This window comes from Dermacentor variabilis, chromosome 6, assembly GCF_050947875.1.
Source record: "Dermacentor variabilis isolate Ectoservices chromosome 6, ASM5094787v1, whole genome shotgun sequence".
Classification (NCBI taxonomy): Eukaryota; Metazoa; Arthropoda; class Arachnida; order Ixodida; family Ixodidae; genus Dermacentor; species Dermacentor variabilis.
In genome coordinates, this window is record NC_134573.1 from 1,669,051 (window position 1) to 1,684,978 (window position 15,928).

A 15,928-nucleotide genomic window follows, 5' to 3' on the forward strand; every position below is an offset into this window, starting at 1 on the left:
TCGTTCTATCCTTAGTATGTTCCACTGGAGACTGGAGTTGCTACACATGTTCCAGCACTGCTAGTAGTGTTAAGATAAGCTAGTGCATCATGGAAGTGCAGCTGTAGTTATTTCACTTGTGAGGTTTATGTCGGGAGTGCTTGGAGACCTTGGAAAGTGGGGTGAAATATTTGGTGATTTGAAGGATTCATAACTGAAACCTTAAAATTTTTATGGAAAAAATGTACATTTTCAGTTTGTTTCTGCTTGTACTTTAGTCATGATGACAGATGTGCGACGAGTGCTGCTTACATTGCACAGGAGTCTGGCGGCGTCACCAGTGCATATGCCGAGGTGCTGCAGCTGTATGGAGAATGTTTGGCCGAGTCTCGCTTGGAGAGCTCCGACACCATTGCAAAGGAGTATTTCGACAAGGTGAGCCTGTTTTAAAGAACATTTTGAGGAAACCTGTGCAACACACAAGTTTAAGACTAGTGCTGTGCGAATACTTAAATATCACCAAGTTGAATCGAATAGTGAATGTTTAAATGATTCGATTTGCAAATCTAATGTGTACTGTTCGATTTTCCAAATATTTGGTATATTCGTTAAGGAGACTTGCATAGTGCCACATGTTGCGTGTGCATCGGGGCCCCTTATGATCGATGCCGCCCAAGCGAGCATTTCATGTTGTTTTCGGTGCAACAGGAGCGTTGACTGCACCATGGCCACACTGCGCCGACTGACCTGATTGCAGACTTTGTAACTTCGAGCACTCTCCAATGTCGGCCAAATGCACACATCGAATGGTGCCGTGTTGGGCGGGGCTGCCTCTGTTGGTACAAGGCTCATCCAGGTCGACAGGACTGGTCGAAATCATGACGCAACGTAGACTGAGGGAACAGCAACAAACCAGTGCATATTTCGTTAAGTCCAAAAGCATGTGCGAAGATTGCACCGATTAGCCGCCGATAGGCACGCAGATTTTGTTTGTGGGAATGAACTTCATGCTGCTTCAATGCCCGTCATTCTAACCAACACACATTTAATCATTTATTTATTCAATGTCATGAACCTCGAGGGTCCACGCAGGAAGGGGTACAAAGCATTGCAGAATACAGAATTACAGCACCAGAAGGTGATGAAGGCACTACTGATGTTCCTCTGGTCAAGTGACCTGTTTAAACAGCTGTAACACTCCTGACTTCCTTTGTCTGTGTGTGTTTGTGGGTGCGTTTTTGTTTCCCTTTTATTTCTGCAATCTCCCTCTCTTTCTATGCATGTACATTTTTCTTTATCTTTCTGTCTCCCCTCACCCATTGCCAAGTGCAGGATAGCAAACTGGATATCTATCTGCCAGTTTACCTCCCTGCTTTTTGTATCTCATTTACCTCTCTCTCTACTGCAAAAAAATGGTACTTTGCATTAATACATACAGTAAGAGGAAAGTATAACACAAATTTAATTGGGTTAACAATGGCAGGTAATGCACAATACCTGGAATAAAGTTAGGTGGAACAAACAACTTAAACAACAGGACTAAGGGCGGCAAGGAATTCCAGTCGGCTGTAGTCCATGGAAAAAAAAATGATACTTTGTTAATATGTTAATACAGGTTTGATGCTTAGACCATGTTTATAATGGGACTGCCTGGTTGCGTCTGTAACAGTAGTATCCTCCAGATTAATATTGACACAATGATGTGGGGCTCCCGCACCGTGGCACGGCGCTCGTAAAGGTCGGCGCCATGAAAGAGAGTGAAGCACATGAGCTGCACGTTCTTCTTCTGGCCCGCCATTAAAGAGAAGCATCTATTTTGCAAGACTCCATCTTCAATCTACGTTACATTTTTCTGGTGGAGGTGCTGGGTACATGCGACCACTCCCAGATCAAACACTGTCTACAAGCCCAGCACTGAGGCGAAAAAAGAAAGAAGACACAAAACTCATCTTAAGCAATGGCCGTGCAAATGTTGCACTTACGAATTTCGGAAATGAATTCCAACACATCGCACAAGAAACAGCTATTGCCTATTTCCACGAGTTCTCTGTAGTGACCGAATTATGCAGCCTAACTACAACGTCAACTGCCCTGCCAGGAACGTACCTGCAGTGTCGACAGATCAATTACCGTCAACCAGAGACTCCCGGAAGCCCAAAAGAAACAGATATATGCCCTGATAAAGGATTTTTCTGACTGCTTCATCACTTCCTCGAAGGTACGGCGCACGTCTGTTGCAAAGCACAGAATCATAACAGAGGATGCCACAAGACTGGTATGCCAGCACCTGTATCGAGTTTCACAAAAGGAAATAGAGATCATCAAGAAGCAAGTAGAGGAGATGCTTTCAGATGACATTATTCAGCCTTCCAGCAGTCCATGGGCGTCTCCTGTAGTGCTCGTTAAGAAAAAAGATGACACACTTCGATTCTGCATCGACTACCGTAAATTGAACAGCGTAACTAAGTGGGATGTATACCCCCTTCCACCTATCGACGATACATTAGATCGGCTCCGAAGTGCAAAGTTTTTCTCCTCCCTTGATCTCAAGAGTCGATATTGGCCAATTGAGGTCGATGAGCGGGACCGTGAAAAGACAACATTCGCAACCCCTGGTGGCCTCTACGAACTTAAAGCACTTCATTCAGCCTCTGTTCCGTGCCTGCAACGTCCCAGCGAATGATGGGCACTGTGCTCGCAGGATTGAAATGGCTGATAGAGAGGTTGCATGACTTGAAACCTATCTGCACATCATCAATGTATGCAGAATAAGATAAGCTTCGTGAATATAGGAATGTAAAGAATCGATTTTAATAATAAATAGGATACCAGCTAAGTAAACCACCATACGACACTCCAGTTTTCTGCACAAATTACCTAGACAAAGTGTTTCCAATTCTTACATCGAATGTCTGCTTGGAAAGGTAGCTCTGAATTAAGTTAAATATGCTTCCACGAATTCCTATTTCGCAGCGGTCTCTCAATATTCTGTAATGCCAGGTAGTATTGTGTCTTTTCCATATCGAGGAATACCAATGGAAATAACTGTTTGTGAATGAAGGCATCGTGAATGTTTCCCTCAATGCGAACGAGATGGCGAGTTGTCGACCGGCCTAAAACCGCACTGGCATGAGTCAAGCAATTTGTTAAGATTCCAGAAAATGCCGAAAATGCCAATTAGCCATTTTTTCAAAGAGCTTGCAGATGCAACTTGTGAGGGCTATTGGACAGTAATTTGTAGCTAATGAGGGGTCATTACCCTGTTTCAAAAGCGGCATGACAATGGCTTCTTTCCATGCAGATGGAAAGTACCCAGCAGCCCATATAGCATGGAAAAGTGCTAGTAGCATCAATTGAATGGATGGATGGAAACAGCTTCATTTTAAATCCGGCAAACTTTAACGACCCGGGCTCAGGTCTCCCATGAGGAAGCTTTGAGGCCTTGCCTCGTCGGTTGGACGCAGAGTAGTGGCCCCCTTCGGCGCAAGAGCCTCAGGAGCTACTGTCATTTTAGCTGATATAACAGGAAACTCCCACAACATATGTGAGAGTGTTGCTCTAGTTGCCTGACATAACTTGCAAAGAGTACTCGGGTATTGTACGGAAAAATGTGCCACAATCGCACTGGACTGGGGAATGTTTATGTCTGCAGTGGTTGCCAGACGACTACCTGGCGATGTTTCAGTTTGGGGTGAGGTGGGGGCAATACCTATCTGTCTAGCTGGTAGTGCTTGGTTGTAAACCCTGCCTAAACATGGATTTAGGAAGGGTTTATCATGCGACAGGCAACTATTTGAGTTCACGACTGAATTACATTTTAATCTGGACAAAAACCTGCAAACTGAGTGCATGTTTTTAGATTTTTCAAAAGCCTTTGATCACGTAGCTCACTGCCGACTAATTTCTAATCTGTCTTCTTTGTCCTTTGATTCACTAACGCTATCTTGGATTTGGAACTTTCTCACCGATTGGCAGCAGTTCACCGTGATCAACAATTTTTCCTCCTCGCTCTCTTACGTTTCCTCTGGTGTGCCACCCCGCAGGGGCGTCTGCATCAGCAGGCGTTTGGTGTGTTGCAACACCATGTACCCGAGCACACGAGGGTTGGAGCCTCCCGTGTGTAGCCGTGCCCGGCTTAGCCGTGTCTGGGGAAAAGGGGATCCTGGGGGTTGAGCCGATGCTGGGTGTTTGGACCTTTAAGGCCCCCCGGCAGAGGCAACACATAGACGGCACCTCCAGACAGACCCACCTTGCAATGACCCACATTGCAAGGCCTGCAGAAATGAGGATGAACGGGTATGTGAAGCGAGGCTTCATGATACGACAATCATGTATAAAAGTAAACATTCTGTTGCGCGTGAATTATTGGAGGCCAACGAGATTAAGAAAAGAGGGGACAACTGTGTCAGTACCCCGTCTTTGAATATATACACGAATGAAAGCATGTTTTTAGATAAGGTTTATATTTAGATTAAGCGTGATTCCCTATATCTTCAGTGTTCTCGCACGTGCGCATTCACATATTCAGTGTCCCTCTTTTTTCATTCTCCTCTCCTCATGGCTATATAATCAGTCACTTGTCATTTCAATAAACAGTTGCAAGTAGCGCCTTGTCCTGTCTGTATTTCTTCTTGTGTGCCGTCAATTTTGGTGCTTATTCTAATGAAAATCATATGCAGCTGTCGGTCCATCCTTCTCGGAATCCGATTTACTGCATCCGGAAACTAGTATCTTCACGGCTGAGGCCTACGCAATATTGTCGACCGTGAAGCATATAAGGAAATCAAAACTCAAAAAATCAGTTATATATACGGACTCCCTTAGTGTTGTGAAGTCTTTGATGTCGTTCTGTAAGCACAAAAATCCTATAATAATTGAACTCTATTCCGTCTTATGTAAAGCATATGTATCTAACCAGCATGTGATTATATGCTGGGTGCCTGGCCATAGGGGCATCCAGGGTAACGTTCTAACGGACCAGATGGCCACATCAATTGCATATCACACACTGTTAATTCTACCGCTGCAGTCCCTGTCACAGACCTGAAACCTTTCTTAAGATGGAAACTGCGAAACTACTGGCAACGCTTGTGGGACCTGGAAACAAATAATAAGCTGCATGTAATAAAGCCACAATTAGGTTTCTGGCCTCCTGTAACAAAATCACGCCGGACAGATGTCCAATTCTGTCGTCTAAGAATAGGACACACTTTTGGCACGCATAACTTTTTACTCACTAGAAATGAGCCTCCAACCTGTGGTAGATGTGGGGAGAGGCTGACCGTCCTCACGTCCTCCTGGAGTGTCGGGAAGCCGAATATGACAGAAAGAAACATTTTCCCTTAGCATACCGGCAGCACATCCCCCTTCATCCTGTTATGTTACTCGGTGCAGAACCGCTCTTTGATACCAGCGCAGTCCTTGGTTTCCTGAAAGATGTTGTATTACATGTAATTAGTCCATACGTTCGTAGCGCCTCCTCTCTATAGAGGATAGAGCTGTGATAGTTGTTTCGCATAGCGCATGCCTCTCGTCCCTTGGGTTCAAGGGCTCTGGCAAGGCAGTAGTGCTCTTAGAAAATTTTAGCATCTCACATATTTTGTACATTGCATCATTTTCCCAATGCATTCTAGTGTTCATAGTATATTCGTCATTAGTCATCGTCATAATTTTATAGCACGTAGATTTTACGCACTTTACTGCGACTATTTTTAGGCCACTTTACAGCCAAGTCACATCTTCCATAATACATTAACATTACCACTTGTCATGGCGCTCTTTGGCCGAATCTGGCCCTTGCGCCACAAAACACCATACATCATCATCATCTGGTGTGCCACAGGGTCTTTGGTCCACTACTTTTCCTGATGTATATTAACGACTTACCAAATAACATATCTTCTCATGTGCGGATTTTTGCTGACAATTGTATAATTTACAGAGAAATTGGCAGTACTGATGACCACAAAAAAATTTAAAATTATCTTGACCTTATTAGCAGTTGGTATAGCACCTGGCTAATGTCGCCTAATCCAGATAAATGTAAAGTAATGTCTTTCACTCGCAAACATTTCCTTTCCGACTTCTCATACTATATTAATAACAATCCTGTGTCTGTAGTTACTTCTTTCAAATACCTAGGCATAACGCTGACATCAAACCTTTTCTCGACTACACATATCAACAAGATCTCCGGAAATGCCTCCTGATCCTTGGGATATTTACACCAGAACATCCGTAAGACACCGCCAAATGTCCGCAAATTAGCCTATCTTGCATTCGTTCGCCCTTAACTTGAATTTGCGTCTTCAATATGGTCCCCTCATTACATTTGTTTAACCACTATGCTAGAATCAGTTCAGAATAGAGCCGTTCGATTCATCTCACTAACTTACAACAGCAATGAAAGTATAACGCAAATTAAAAACAATTTATCAATTCCTTCTTTGAAAACTCGTCGTGATGTAGCACTTTTCTTGCTGTTTCACAAGTATGTTCACGGGCCAAGGCCATCACCAATAGCTCTGCAAGTTTCTCCATTCACCTCACGAAGATTGCATAATCACCTTTCTTTCACGCGCATCTATGGTAAAACAGACGCGTTTAACTCATCTGCACTTCTACGTGTCATCTGCTTGTGGAACGACCTTCCCGATATCCTGGTAGCTGAAGCTAACAAAGAAAAATTTTGTCACGACATAAACATTCATTTCTTACCTAAAAAGATTGTCTGCGTTGCTTGTATGGCTTTTTTTCTTTCTTTTTTTTTTTTGATCCGAGAATTTTAGAGCTTGTGTAAACTTGACTCTTCGTTATATTATTATTAAAGGGACCCTGAAACGATTTCGACGATTTTCTACAAATGTACTGAGTCGTTAGAGTAGGTCCTTCTGATCATTAATTGACACATCTAAGTGCTCCGCGTAAAGCGGGTAATTTATTATAAGGTTCTAAAAATGCACATCGCTGCCGATCGCAGCACACTGCTGAGTAGAATTTTAAGCCGCCCCTACCTATATGACCGAAATCAACCATATGACGTCAGTGGGGCGAGATATCTGATTGGCTGACTAGGGGGTGTGATCGATAATTTTTGCAACTTTATGGTAAACGAATGATGTTCGTAATAGTTGGAATGTTAGTTAATTTGTTTTTATAAAAAGAAAGTAACATAAAGAGAATGCACAAGAACAATTTTTCAGTACACTTAAGCACTTCCGGCACACAGCAAGTGTCGTCTGCTTGTGTTACAACGTGCTTTGTCTTTGACGAGAGCTCCGCCGTCAGTGTCGGTTTGCTTTTCGCAAGCGCTATGATTCGACTTTGTTGCATTGTGGACTGCAAACGTAGCGACTGGCAATATGTCAAGCTGCGATATCGTGCTCCTCTGCAAGTCAGTAGACGATCGGACTGGCTCCAGCACATCAGACTGCCGCTATCCGATCGGCGACAGGATTTGTGCGATTGCGGCCGTCACTTTACACCAGAAGATTATTAACGCAATAGCGTTTTGCAAGTCCGGTATTAGGGTAAATGCAAGCACAAGGGGACAGGACCTGGCCATGTCCCCTTGCATGTCATTTCAGGGATGAACAGAAGCGCAAATGTGAATGGTCTGCACGGTGCAGCCACCTTGTGGCATAGAGCTCAACCACACCCAGTAGCAGTACCAAAATGTATTCTTCTTTGCTGCTGGTGTAAATTTTTCGCAGGAGTGTAATCGTTAACACGTTGTTTTTGTAAATGTTTAAAATGTCTTACACTTGGTTAGAGCAATACTAGCTCTTTGTTTGCCTGGTTAAGCTCTGCGCCAATGGGTGGCTGGACCGTGGCGACCGATCAGGCAGCTCACGTATGTCTATGTTAAAGTTCCTTCATCACCTTGAGTTTATGCCTCCACCGTTCCGTCTAAATATTCAGGAAGTGTGTGATTACCGGAATACCTGACATGTTCGGCGCTACGACAAAATGTTCGTGACGCACGCTGCTTCGATAGCTCTCGCTTGGGGTCGACGGCCAAGTGACTAGCGGAGAGGTTTCTCGCGGGTGGAGCTGGGCTCCAAAACAACCGGAAGTGGATGATGTGACGTCGCATCGTGATGCAGAACCAGTGAAGGCGGAGCTTAGCGCCGACCGCTCGAAGAACGAGTTGACGGGAAAAGCATGGCTAGGGAGGAGGGTAACTTGTAATCGCTTGTAGCTCCATTAATACGTAACGCTTCACTTAAATTGTGGTGCAAATGTTCTACTTTAGCTGTACCCTACGCGTATACAAAATTTGTTCGAACCGTTTCAAAGGCCCTTTAACAAAGCGCTTTACGTTCTGTATAATTGTTTGGTCTTTATACTGCGTGAAATTTTTGAAGCTTCCCTTACTCAATGCCCATTCTTCGGGCCTATTAGGTATTTTCAATAACTGTCGTTGTATCTGACTAAGCGTTCTTGCATGTTTTGAACCAGGAGCTCCAAACTCGAAGAAGGGGTCTCCCATTTTGCGCGGCGGGTCAGTTCTTGTGCAGAGCGGTCTGTTACCTCGTTCAAGTTAGAGGGGCCCTTGTCGGTGGAGGTGGCAACGTGCGCCGGGAACCACATGAATGCAGTGCTATCGAAGTGCTGTCGACCAGATTTCCTTAGGAACTGGAGAGCGTCAGAGGAAATGTGCCCCCATACGTAGTTATGGACTGCAGATTGTGAGTCACTAAGAAGTACCTCGCAGAGGGGGTCGGTAAGTGCAAGCGCAATCGCAACCTCTTCCGCTGTTTCTGGGTGTTCTGTGTTGACGCTGCATGTGTGTGTAAGCCGGGAGTTAACGTCTACAACTACCGCCCTGAACCGGTGTTCTCATGTGTATTCTGCCACGTCTACGAAGCGCGTAGTCCTCTCCCCACCAACGGAGCTGTTACACCCAAGGGCCAGGGCAAACAAGCCCAAGACCCCCGATGAGGAGCCATGGTTCTCAGAGGCCTAGCACGGTATCAACAATAGTTGACTGAGTGGAGAAGAAGTGGCGTGAGTGCGGGGAAGACAGCAGCGGGAGTGAGTTAGTGTGCGGGAGGAGAGGGGTGAAGGCAGAGACTCTGAGTGTGGTCGTGTGGTGTGCAAGGTTGGTGTGCAGTAATAAAGGATAAGTTCGGGATGAACGTGTGGCGTGTCGTCAAGCGTGACAAGTGAGGGCTCGTCCGGGATTTACGTGGACGTGGACATTTACGAGACAGTGAACGTCCCCGAAGAATTAGTGCAGCATCTGCTGGGGCAGACCAACAGATTCACCATAGAATGCGAGCAAATCGCGGCAGCGGTCAGACGAAGACTGATGGTGGCTGAGGCAGTGTTTATGGGCTCTATGACAACGGCGGCGGCGGTTCAACTGGCGAGCGACTGCGCTCCGTGCTTCACAGGAGGTCAGCCGGGTCAGCCTCCAAGGTATAAGGGGTTCAACGACCCGCAGTCCCCCGAGGAATTTTTGGACCGGCTTCAAACATTCTGTTTGGTCAGCAATGTCGCCGCCGGCAAGAGGCCTTACACACATTGTGCCCGCTGTGCTGGAAGGCAGCGCGAAGTTGTGGTGGCGATTTGAAGTTAAAGTTGAAGTTGAAGTTTATTTTTACATCGCCAAAAAATCAACGATGCGGGTAGGCCCGGGCAAAAAGTGAACACAATCACTTGAGGGACGCCCGAGCCCCCCTGTACAAGGCACACAGTGAAAGCGCAAAGTGTAAAAGTCATAGTAACACTCTGGCTATTTGACAAGGGCAAAAATATCTCGTATATGCATGAGTTTGTGAACAAAGCATAAACAGAAAAAACACAGCATAATAGTAAAAAAAAAACACACACACAGCAATGCATAGCAGCAAGATAAATTTACACAGGATACATCGCAGCAAGATACGAAAAAAAAAATACATGAATGCGGCTTTCAAAAAGAAGATATTAGTGAATTAATGCACTTCTCATGTCAACAAGTGAACATGTTTCAGGAATTATACCCCTTGACAATAATTTATTCAAAACAGTGGGCAGGCTATGTCGGAGCATCTGTTGCCCGTACATTGTACGGGAAAAGGGAGTGTGCCAAATTTCTTTTTTGCGAAAGTAGTATTCTGAACGATTTTGACTGAGACAGGGTAATTCAAGAAAACTAAGCTGGTTATTTTGGATACAACGCTTATATTTTAATGCTAAGTAATTCGTACACGGTATTAATCGGCAAAATTTGGTAACGAGCAAACAGTTCCTGAGTGTGAGCAAGGTAATCTACGTTTGCAATGTAGCGTACAGCTTTCTTTTGAAGCATGTATATTTTATTAATATTTGTTTTAGTGGTAGTACCCCAAACCAAGAAACAATATTTAGGTGGGATACAAACAGCGCATTGTAAATAATTAATTTTATGCGTTCGGGCAGAAAATGCCGAAATTTTGCGAGAATTCATGTGCACATTGCCAGTTTACTCATAAAGAACTGAACTTCAGTGTCCCAGCTCATGGTCTTGCTAAAAATTACCCCTAAAATCTTGACAGTGTCTACAAACTAGACACGTGAATCGCCTATGTATATATGTATATCGGGTTGAGTGGGAAACTGTCTTGTACTGAATAGAACCGCTTTAGTTTTTTTCGTGTTTATGAGTAAAGAGTTTGCTTCAGACCATTCCTTAAGTTTATCAAGAGCATTGTTAGTAACAGAAACCAGAGATATTATGGAACTACCTGTGAAAAGTAAACTTGCATCGTCAGCATAAATTACAAATTTCGGCTGGCTAACAGTCAAAACAAGGTCATTTATATATAAAATGAAAAGTAGAGGTCCTAAAATACTACCCTGTGGGACATCAGCAGTAATAGTTTGAAATGAAGATATATGTGGCCCTATTTTAACGCATTGTAGATGATGACGCAAGTACGATTTCAGTAGTTCAAGTGGAGTGCCACATATGCCATAAAGGTCTAATTTTTTAAGTAAGGTATTATGATTAAGGCCATCGAAAGCCTTTGAGAAATCTATGAAGATGCCGATGCACAATTCTTTATTTTCAAAAGCGTTAAGAATAATTTCTTTTTGAGACAATAAAGCTGATTCGGTAGATTTACCTCGCAAAAAGCCATGTTGTGCTGTTGATAACAATTTAAACCTATTGCAAAATTTCATTAACCGTTTTTCAATAATTTTCTCCAACCCTTTCGAAAAAAATGGTAAAATGGAAATCGGTCGGTAACTTGACATGCTATTTTTATCACCGCTTTTATAATACTATTACTTTAGATTTCTGCATCTGCTTTGGAAAAGACCCGCTCGATAAGGCAAGGTTATAAATATAAGCTAATACTGGTGCTATTAGAGTGAGGACAAATTTTACAGGTGAGATTTGAATGCCATCTATATCACAAGACCTGTTGTTCTTAAAGGAAGTAAAAGTACTGCACACTTCAGTGTCATCCGTAGGTTCCAAAAATATACTATTGCTATTCCGTCATTTAGTGTTGCAAGCAAAATCTGAACGCAGACCGGTATTTACAATATCTTTGAAAAACGTATTAAATTTATCTGCAAGTGCAACACCCTCAATACGTTCACCTTCAAACCAAAGCTCTGTAACTCCTGACATAGACTGTGCTCGGTTTAATAATTTATTAACTTTTTTCCAAACTTGTGCGCTACCATCACAGAACTCCCTGTCAAACTCATTGTACAAAAAGTTTCTTTTTTCGTTTCTGAGAAAAGACTTTACTTTATTGCGGTATTGTTTAAAGTTGCCTATATCAGCAAGGGACTTGGTCCTCATAAGTTTCTTGTATAACTGGTCTTTCTTTTTAATCATTCTAAGGCAATCTCGATTTATTCATGGCTTACGACTTCTAGGGGACTTTTTTACAGTTTTCTCAGGGAAATGATCATGGTATAGGCGTTTAAAACAGGTGATGAATGCCTTATATGCCTCGTTTTTGTCGTGGGAGTAGTTCACTGCGGCATTTATCACGGAGTTCTCCTCCATTGATGCGAAGCGCCGCTTGAAACAAGAGCTGGAGCTCCGGATGCAACATCCGCAAGAAAATTTAAAAGAATTAATATATACAATCGCGGCCTACTGCGAGCAGATTGGTGGTGAAGTACCCAAGTCGGAAAAGGTTGACCGCGTGCTGCGGCAGATGCACCCGCAACTCCAGGATTTGGTGGAGGGAAGGCAGTTCACCAGTCTCGCGGAGTTGGCGAAGGCTGCTGATGACCTCATGGAGCGTTTCTGGAGGCGCATGCAGTACAAGCAACCACCACCTTTGATTGACCAAGTTGAGAGGGACTTGGCCTTCCAGTTGGCTATAAATAAGGCCAGCCTTCCAGGAACACAACCCGGAGGTTTGATCACATGATCTTGGGTTGTAGCGGGAAAGGACACAGACACAGACTAGACGCAGACAGGACAAGCACTAACATTCTCCCGTGAACTGGCCTTCCTCTACGTACAACGGGTGCACCACATCCATTGTGGCTGCAGACACTGTTTGCCGTTTACCACGAGGTCTCGAATGTATTGTCGCAGCACTGCGCGACTGAGGCAGAGAAAGAAGAAGTAGAGTGGGCGCTCGTGATCTCGGGGTACTCTGCGCCGGCTGGGCCTGGCCTGTAGCTTCCATCTCAGACCTCGTTTCACCCTGTAAATAAACATCATTCGTAACATCTTTGGTGGAGGTGCTGGGTAAATCTTGGACAGTCCTGGACGACCCAGCTCTACCAACTGTCCGACGGAGTAGGCGCTTGGCTGGTTTACGACCACAAGCAGCGGACATGGCCGATTCCGGAGAAGGCAGTGACGACCCCACCTGTGGCGGACCAGACAGCAATCACGCAGGTCAGTCTGGCTACTGGACACCGCTGCGAGAGCCACCCACCTTTTCGGGGAAGGCGAACGAAGACGTCGACGACTGGCCTAAACACTACAACAGAGTGAGTCGCCACAACTACTGGAGCACTACGAAGCAGCTCGATAGCGTGTTTTTTTTTTCTCACTGGAACCGCGCTCCTCTGGTTTGAATACCACAAGAGCGTTCTGACCATCTGGGACAATTTTGTAGAGGAATTCACCAAGTGCTTCGGGGACCCGATCTCTAAGAAAAAGAAGGCTGAGCAGACGCTTTCCCGACGAGCTCAATTACCTGGCGAAACGTGTACAACGTACATAGAGGCTGTTCTGAAATTATGCGCAATCGTCAGCGCTACTATGACAGACGAAGACAAAGTACGACATCTGCTTAAAGGAATCGCTGAAGATGTTTATAATTTTCTTATAACGAAGGAAGATCTTAGTACTCCGTCTGATCTGAGGAAACACTGCTGAGCGTTTGAAGCGCTGAAAATGAGAAGGATTGGGCCAAAGTTTAGATGCTTGGACAACGTTACTACTATTGCAAGTCTGTCCGTCCCAACCCACGACGACATCTCCTCGGTGATTCGGCAAGTGGTTAAAGAAGAGCTTGAACACCTTAAAGTTGTTGACGACGCTCATGTGTGCCATCAGTGTGCGTTTGATCATCGCTCTCATGTGCCACCGGCCACCTGGGCACCTCAGAGTTACCGAGAACCTCGCAGGACCTATGGTGATCGTACGGAGAGCTGCAACTTGCCACCGCAACCGACAAGTCTGGGACGCCGACAAGATGCACCACAACGATTTGTTCCGCGGGCTCTTCCTTCCTACAACCAGCCTGAGAGTACGTTTCCACCCATAACACCCATGTCACCGGTGTCACCCGAGACAAGCCGCGACTCCCGCATTTGCTACAGCTGCGGTGTGCCTTGACACATTGCTAGGTATTGCCACCGCCGCCAGCAGCGTGCTCCACGGTTTAATTCCTACACACCCCGCGTGCTCGCTGATGAGCCCTGGCTGTATCCCAGTTCCTTCCGGCGGCTGCAGCAGGGACGCACGAATTGCAGCGACTCCCCCATTTCCGATCGCAGCCTGACACCACCACCGACACAACAACGACGCTCTCCATCACCTCGTCGTCGCTCGTTATCACCACCGCCGCTGGGCAACTAGCTGGTGCGACCGACGGGGGTGAGGCCGCAATATGTTCGTCTTCATCAAGACCCCCTTGTGTAAAATTGTTAAAAAACGAAAGTGTGCGTTTTAGTTGACAATGTGAGTGCTTTTGCTTTAGTTGACACCGGGGTGGCAGTTTCTGTTATGAGCCTGTCCTTCAAAAATCGTCTTGGACAAAAAGTCATGTTTTCTTGCGATCGGAATGCTACCTTTCGTGGAGTTGGTGGGGAAATGTTACGCCCACTTGGGGTCTGTTCTGTTTCAGTTACGATAGGGGACCAGACATTTCGAAGTGAATTTACCGTGCTCCGCAGACTCAAATGGGAAATTTGCATATGCTATTTAGACGACGTCATTATCTACGGCCGGACATTTCACGAGCACAATCAGTGCCTGTCGATCGTTCTTGACTGTATCCAGCAAGCTGGCCTTATTTTAAACTCAAAGAAATGTCATTTCGGTGAGCGTCAAGCCCTCGTACTAGGCTTTCTGGGCGACAAATACGGCATACGACCAGACCCTGAAAAGATAGCAGCGGTTCACGACTTCCAACAGCCACAAACGGTGAAAGATCTGCGAAGCTTTTTGGGCCTTTGCTCATATTTCCAGCGCTTGATCAAGAATTTCACACAGCTTGCCTCTCTCCTCATGTCTCTCCTTCACAAAGACACCCCATACTTGTGGACTGCTGACTGCGAGTTGGCGTTTCAACAGCTGAAATTTTTGTTGACTTCTGGACTGATATTGCGGCATTTTGATCCGGAGGCGTCAACTGAGCTGCACACTGACGCCAGCGGTGCGGGTGTTGGCGCTGTGCTTGTTCAACTCTGCGATGGCCGTGAGCATGTAATTGCCTACGCTAGTCGGACACTTACAAAAGCGGAGACAAACTACACCGTTACTGAACTCGAGTGCCTAGCAGTCGTATTCGCCATTCAGAAGTTCCGTCCGTATCTACATGGCCGCGCATTCACGATAGTGACTGACCATCATTCACTCTGTTGGCTGGTTGGGCTGCGTGACCTGTCTGGTCGGTTGGCCTGCTGGGCTTTGCGTCTTCAAGAGTACAGCTTTTCCGTTAACTACAAGAGCGGGCGCTGTCACACGGATGGTGATTGCCTATCCCGTCTCCCTTCGCCTCACACTAAAGCTGAGGATGATGACTTCGATGACTACCTGGTTTCCAACTCATCCGACTTTCCAAACCTGCGTACCTTCGAGAGCGAGTAACGTTGCGACCCTACCTTGAAATCCCTACGGGCAGCTGCACGTGAGCCAGCAGGAACAACACTGTTTACATTTCGTAATGGTTTGCTGTACAAAAAAAATTACTCGGCAGATGGTCCCCCATTGCTTCTAGTTGTGCCCGAAAATCTGCGCCCTGCTGTCCTTCGTTCCAAGCATGACGATATCGCGTCCGGGCACCTTGGCTTTGCACGCACACTACACCGACTTAGACAGAGATTCTTCTGGCCCAAGCTCTGGAAAACAACGAAACAGTATGTCGCCAGCTGTACTGTTTGCCAGCACCACAAGCAAACGACACCGGCCCCAGCAGGCTATTTACAACCAGTTAGGTCACCGACGCAACCCTTTGAAAAAGTCGGCATCGACTTGCTTGGTCCGCTCCCAAAAACGTCAGCTGGCTACCGCTGGATTATAGTATGCGTAGATTATATTACTCGCTACACGGAAACGGCGGCACTTCCATCCGCCACTGCAGCCGATGTCTCTTCATTTTTGTTGCATCATGTCATACTTCGTCACGGCGCTCCCCGGGTTGTCATCAGTGACCGTGGACGGCAATTCACCGCCGACGTCGTTGAAGAACTTTTACGGCTTTGTGGTTCTGCATATTGGCATTCCACTCCTTACCACCCGCAAACCAATGGCCTCATGGAGCGGACG

The 15,928-nt window shown here is 45.7% G+C and overlaps 1 protein-coding gene across 3 annotated transcripts in view; it reads left to right on the forward strand.

The window, feature by feature from the left end:
* tefu (Serine/threonine-protein kinase tefu) overlaps nt 1–15,928 on the forward strand; it is a 471,138-nt gene that overhangs the window by 131,219 nt on the left and 323,991 nt on the right. For all 3 annotated transcript variants that reach the window (XM_075694675.1, XM_075694677.1, XM_075694676.1), the window contains one exon: nt 301–414. In XM_075694675.1, coding sequence (XP_075550790.1) covers nt 301–414 — 114 coding nt within the window. The remainder of the gene's footprint in view (nt 1–300; nt 415–15,928) is intronic.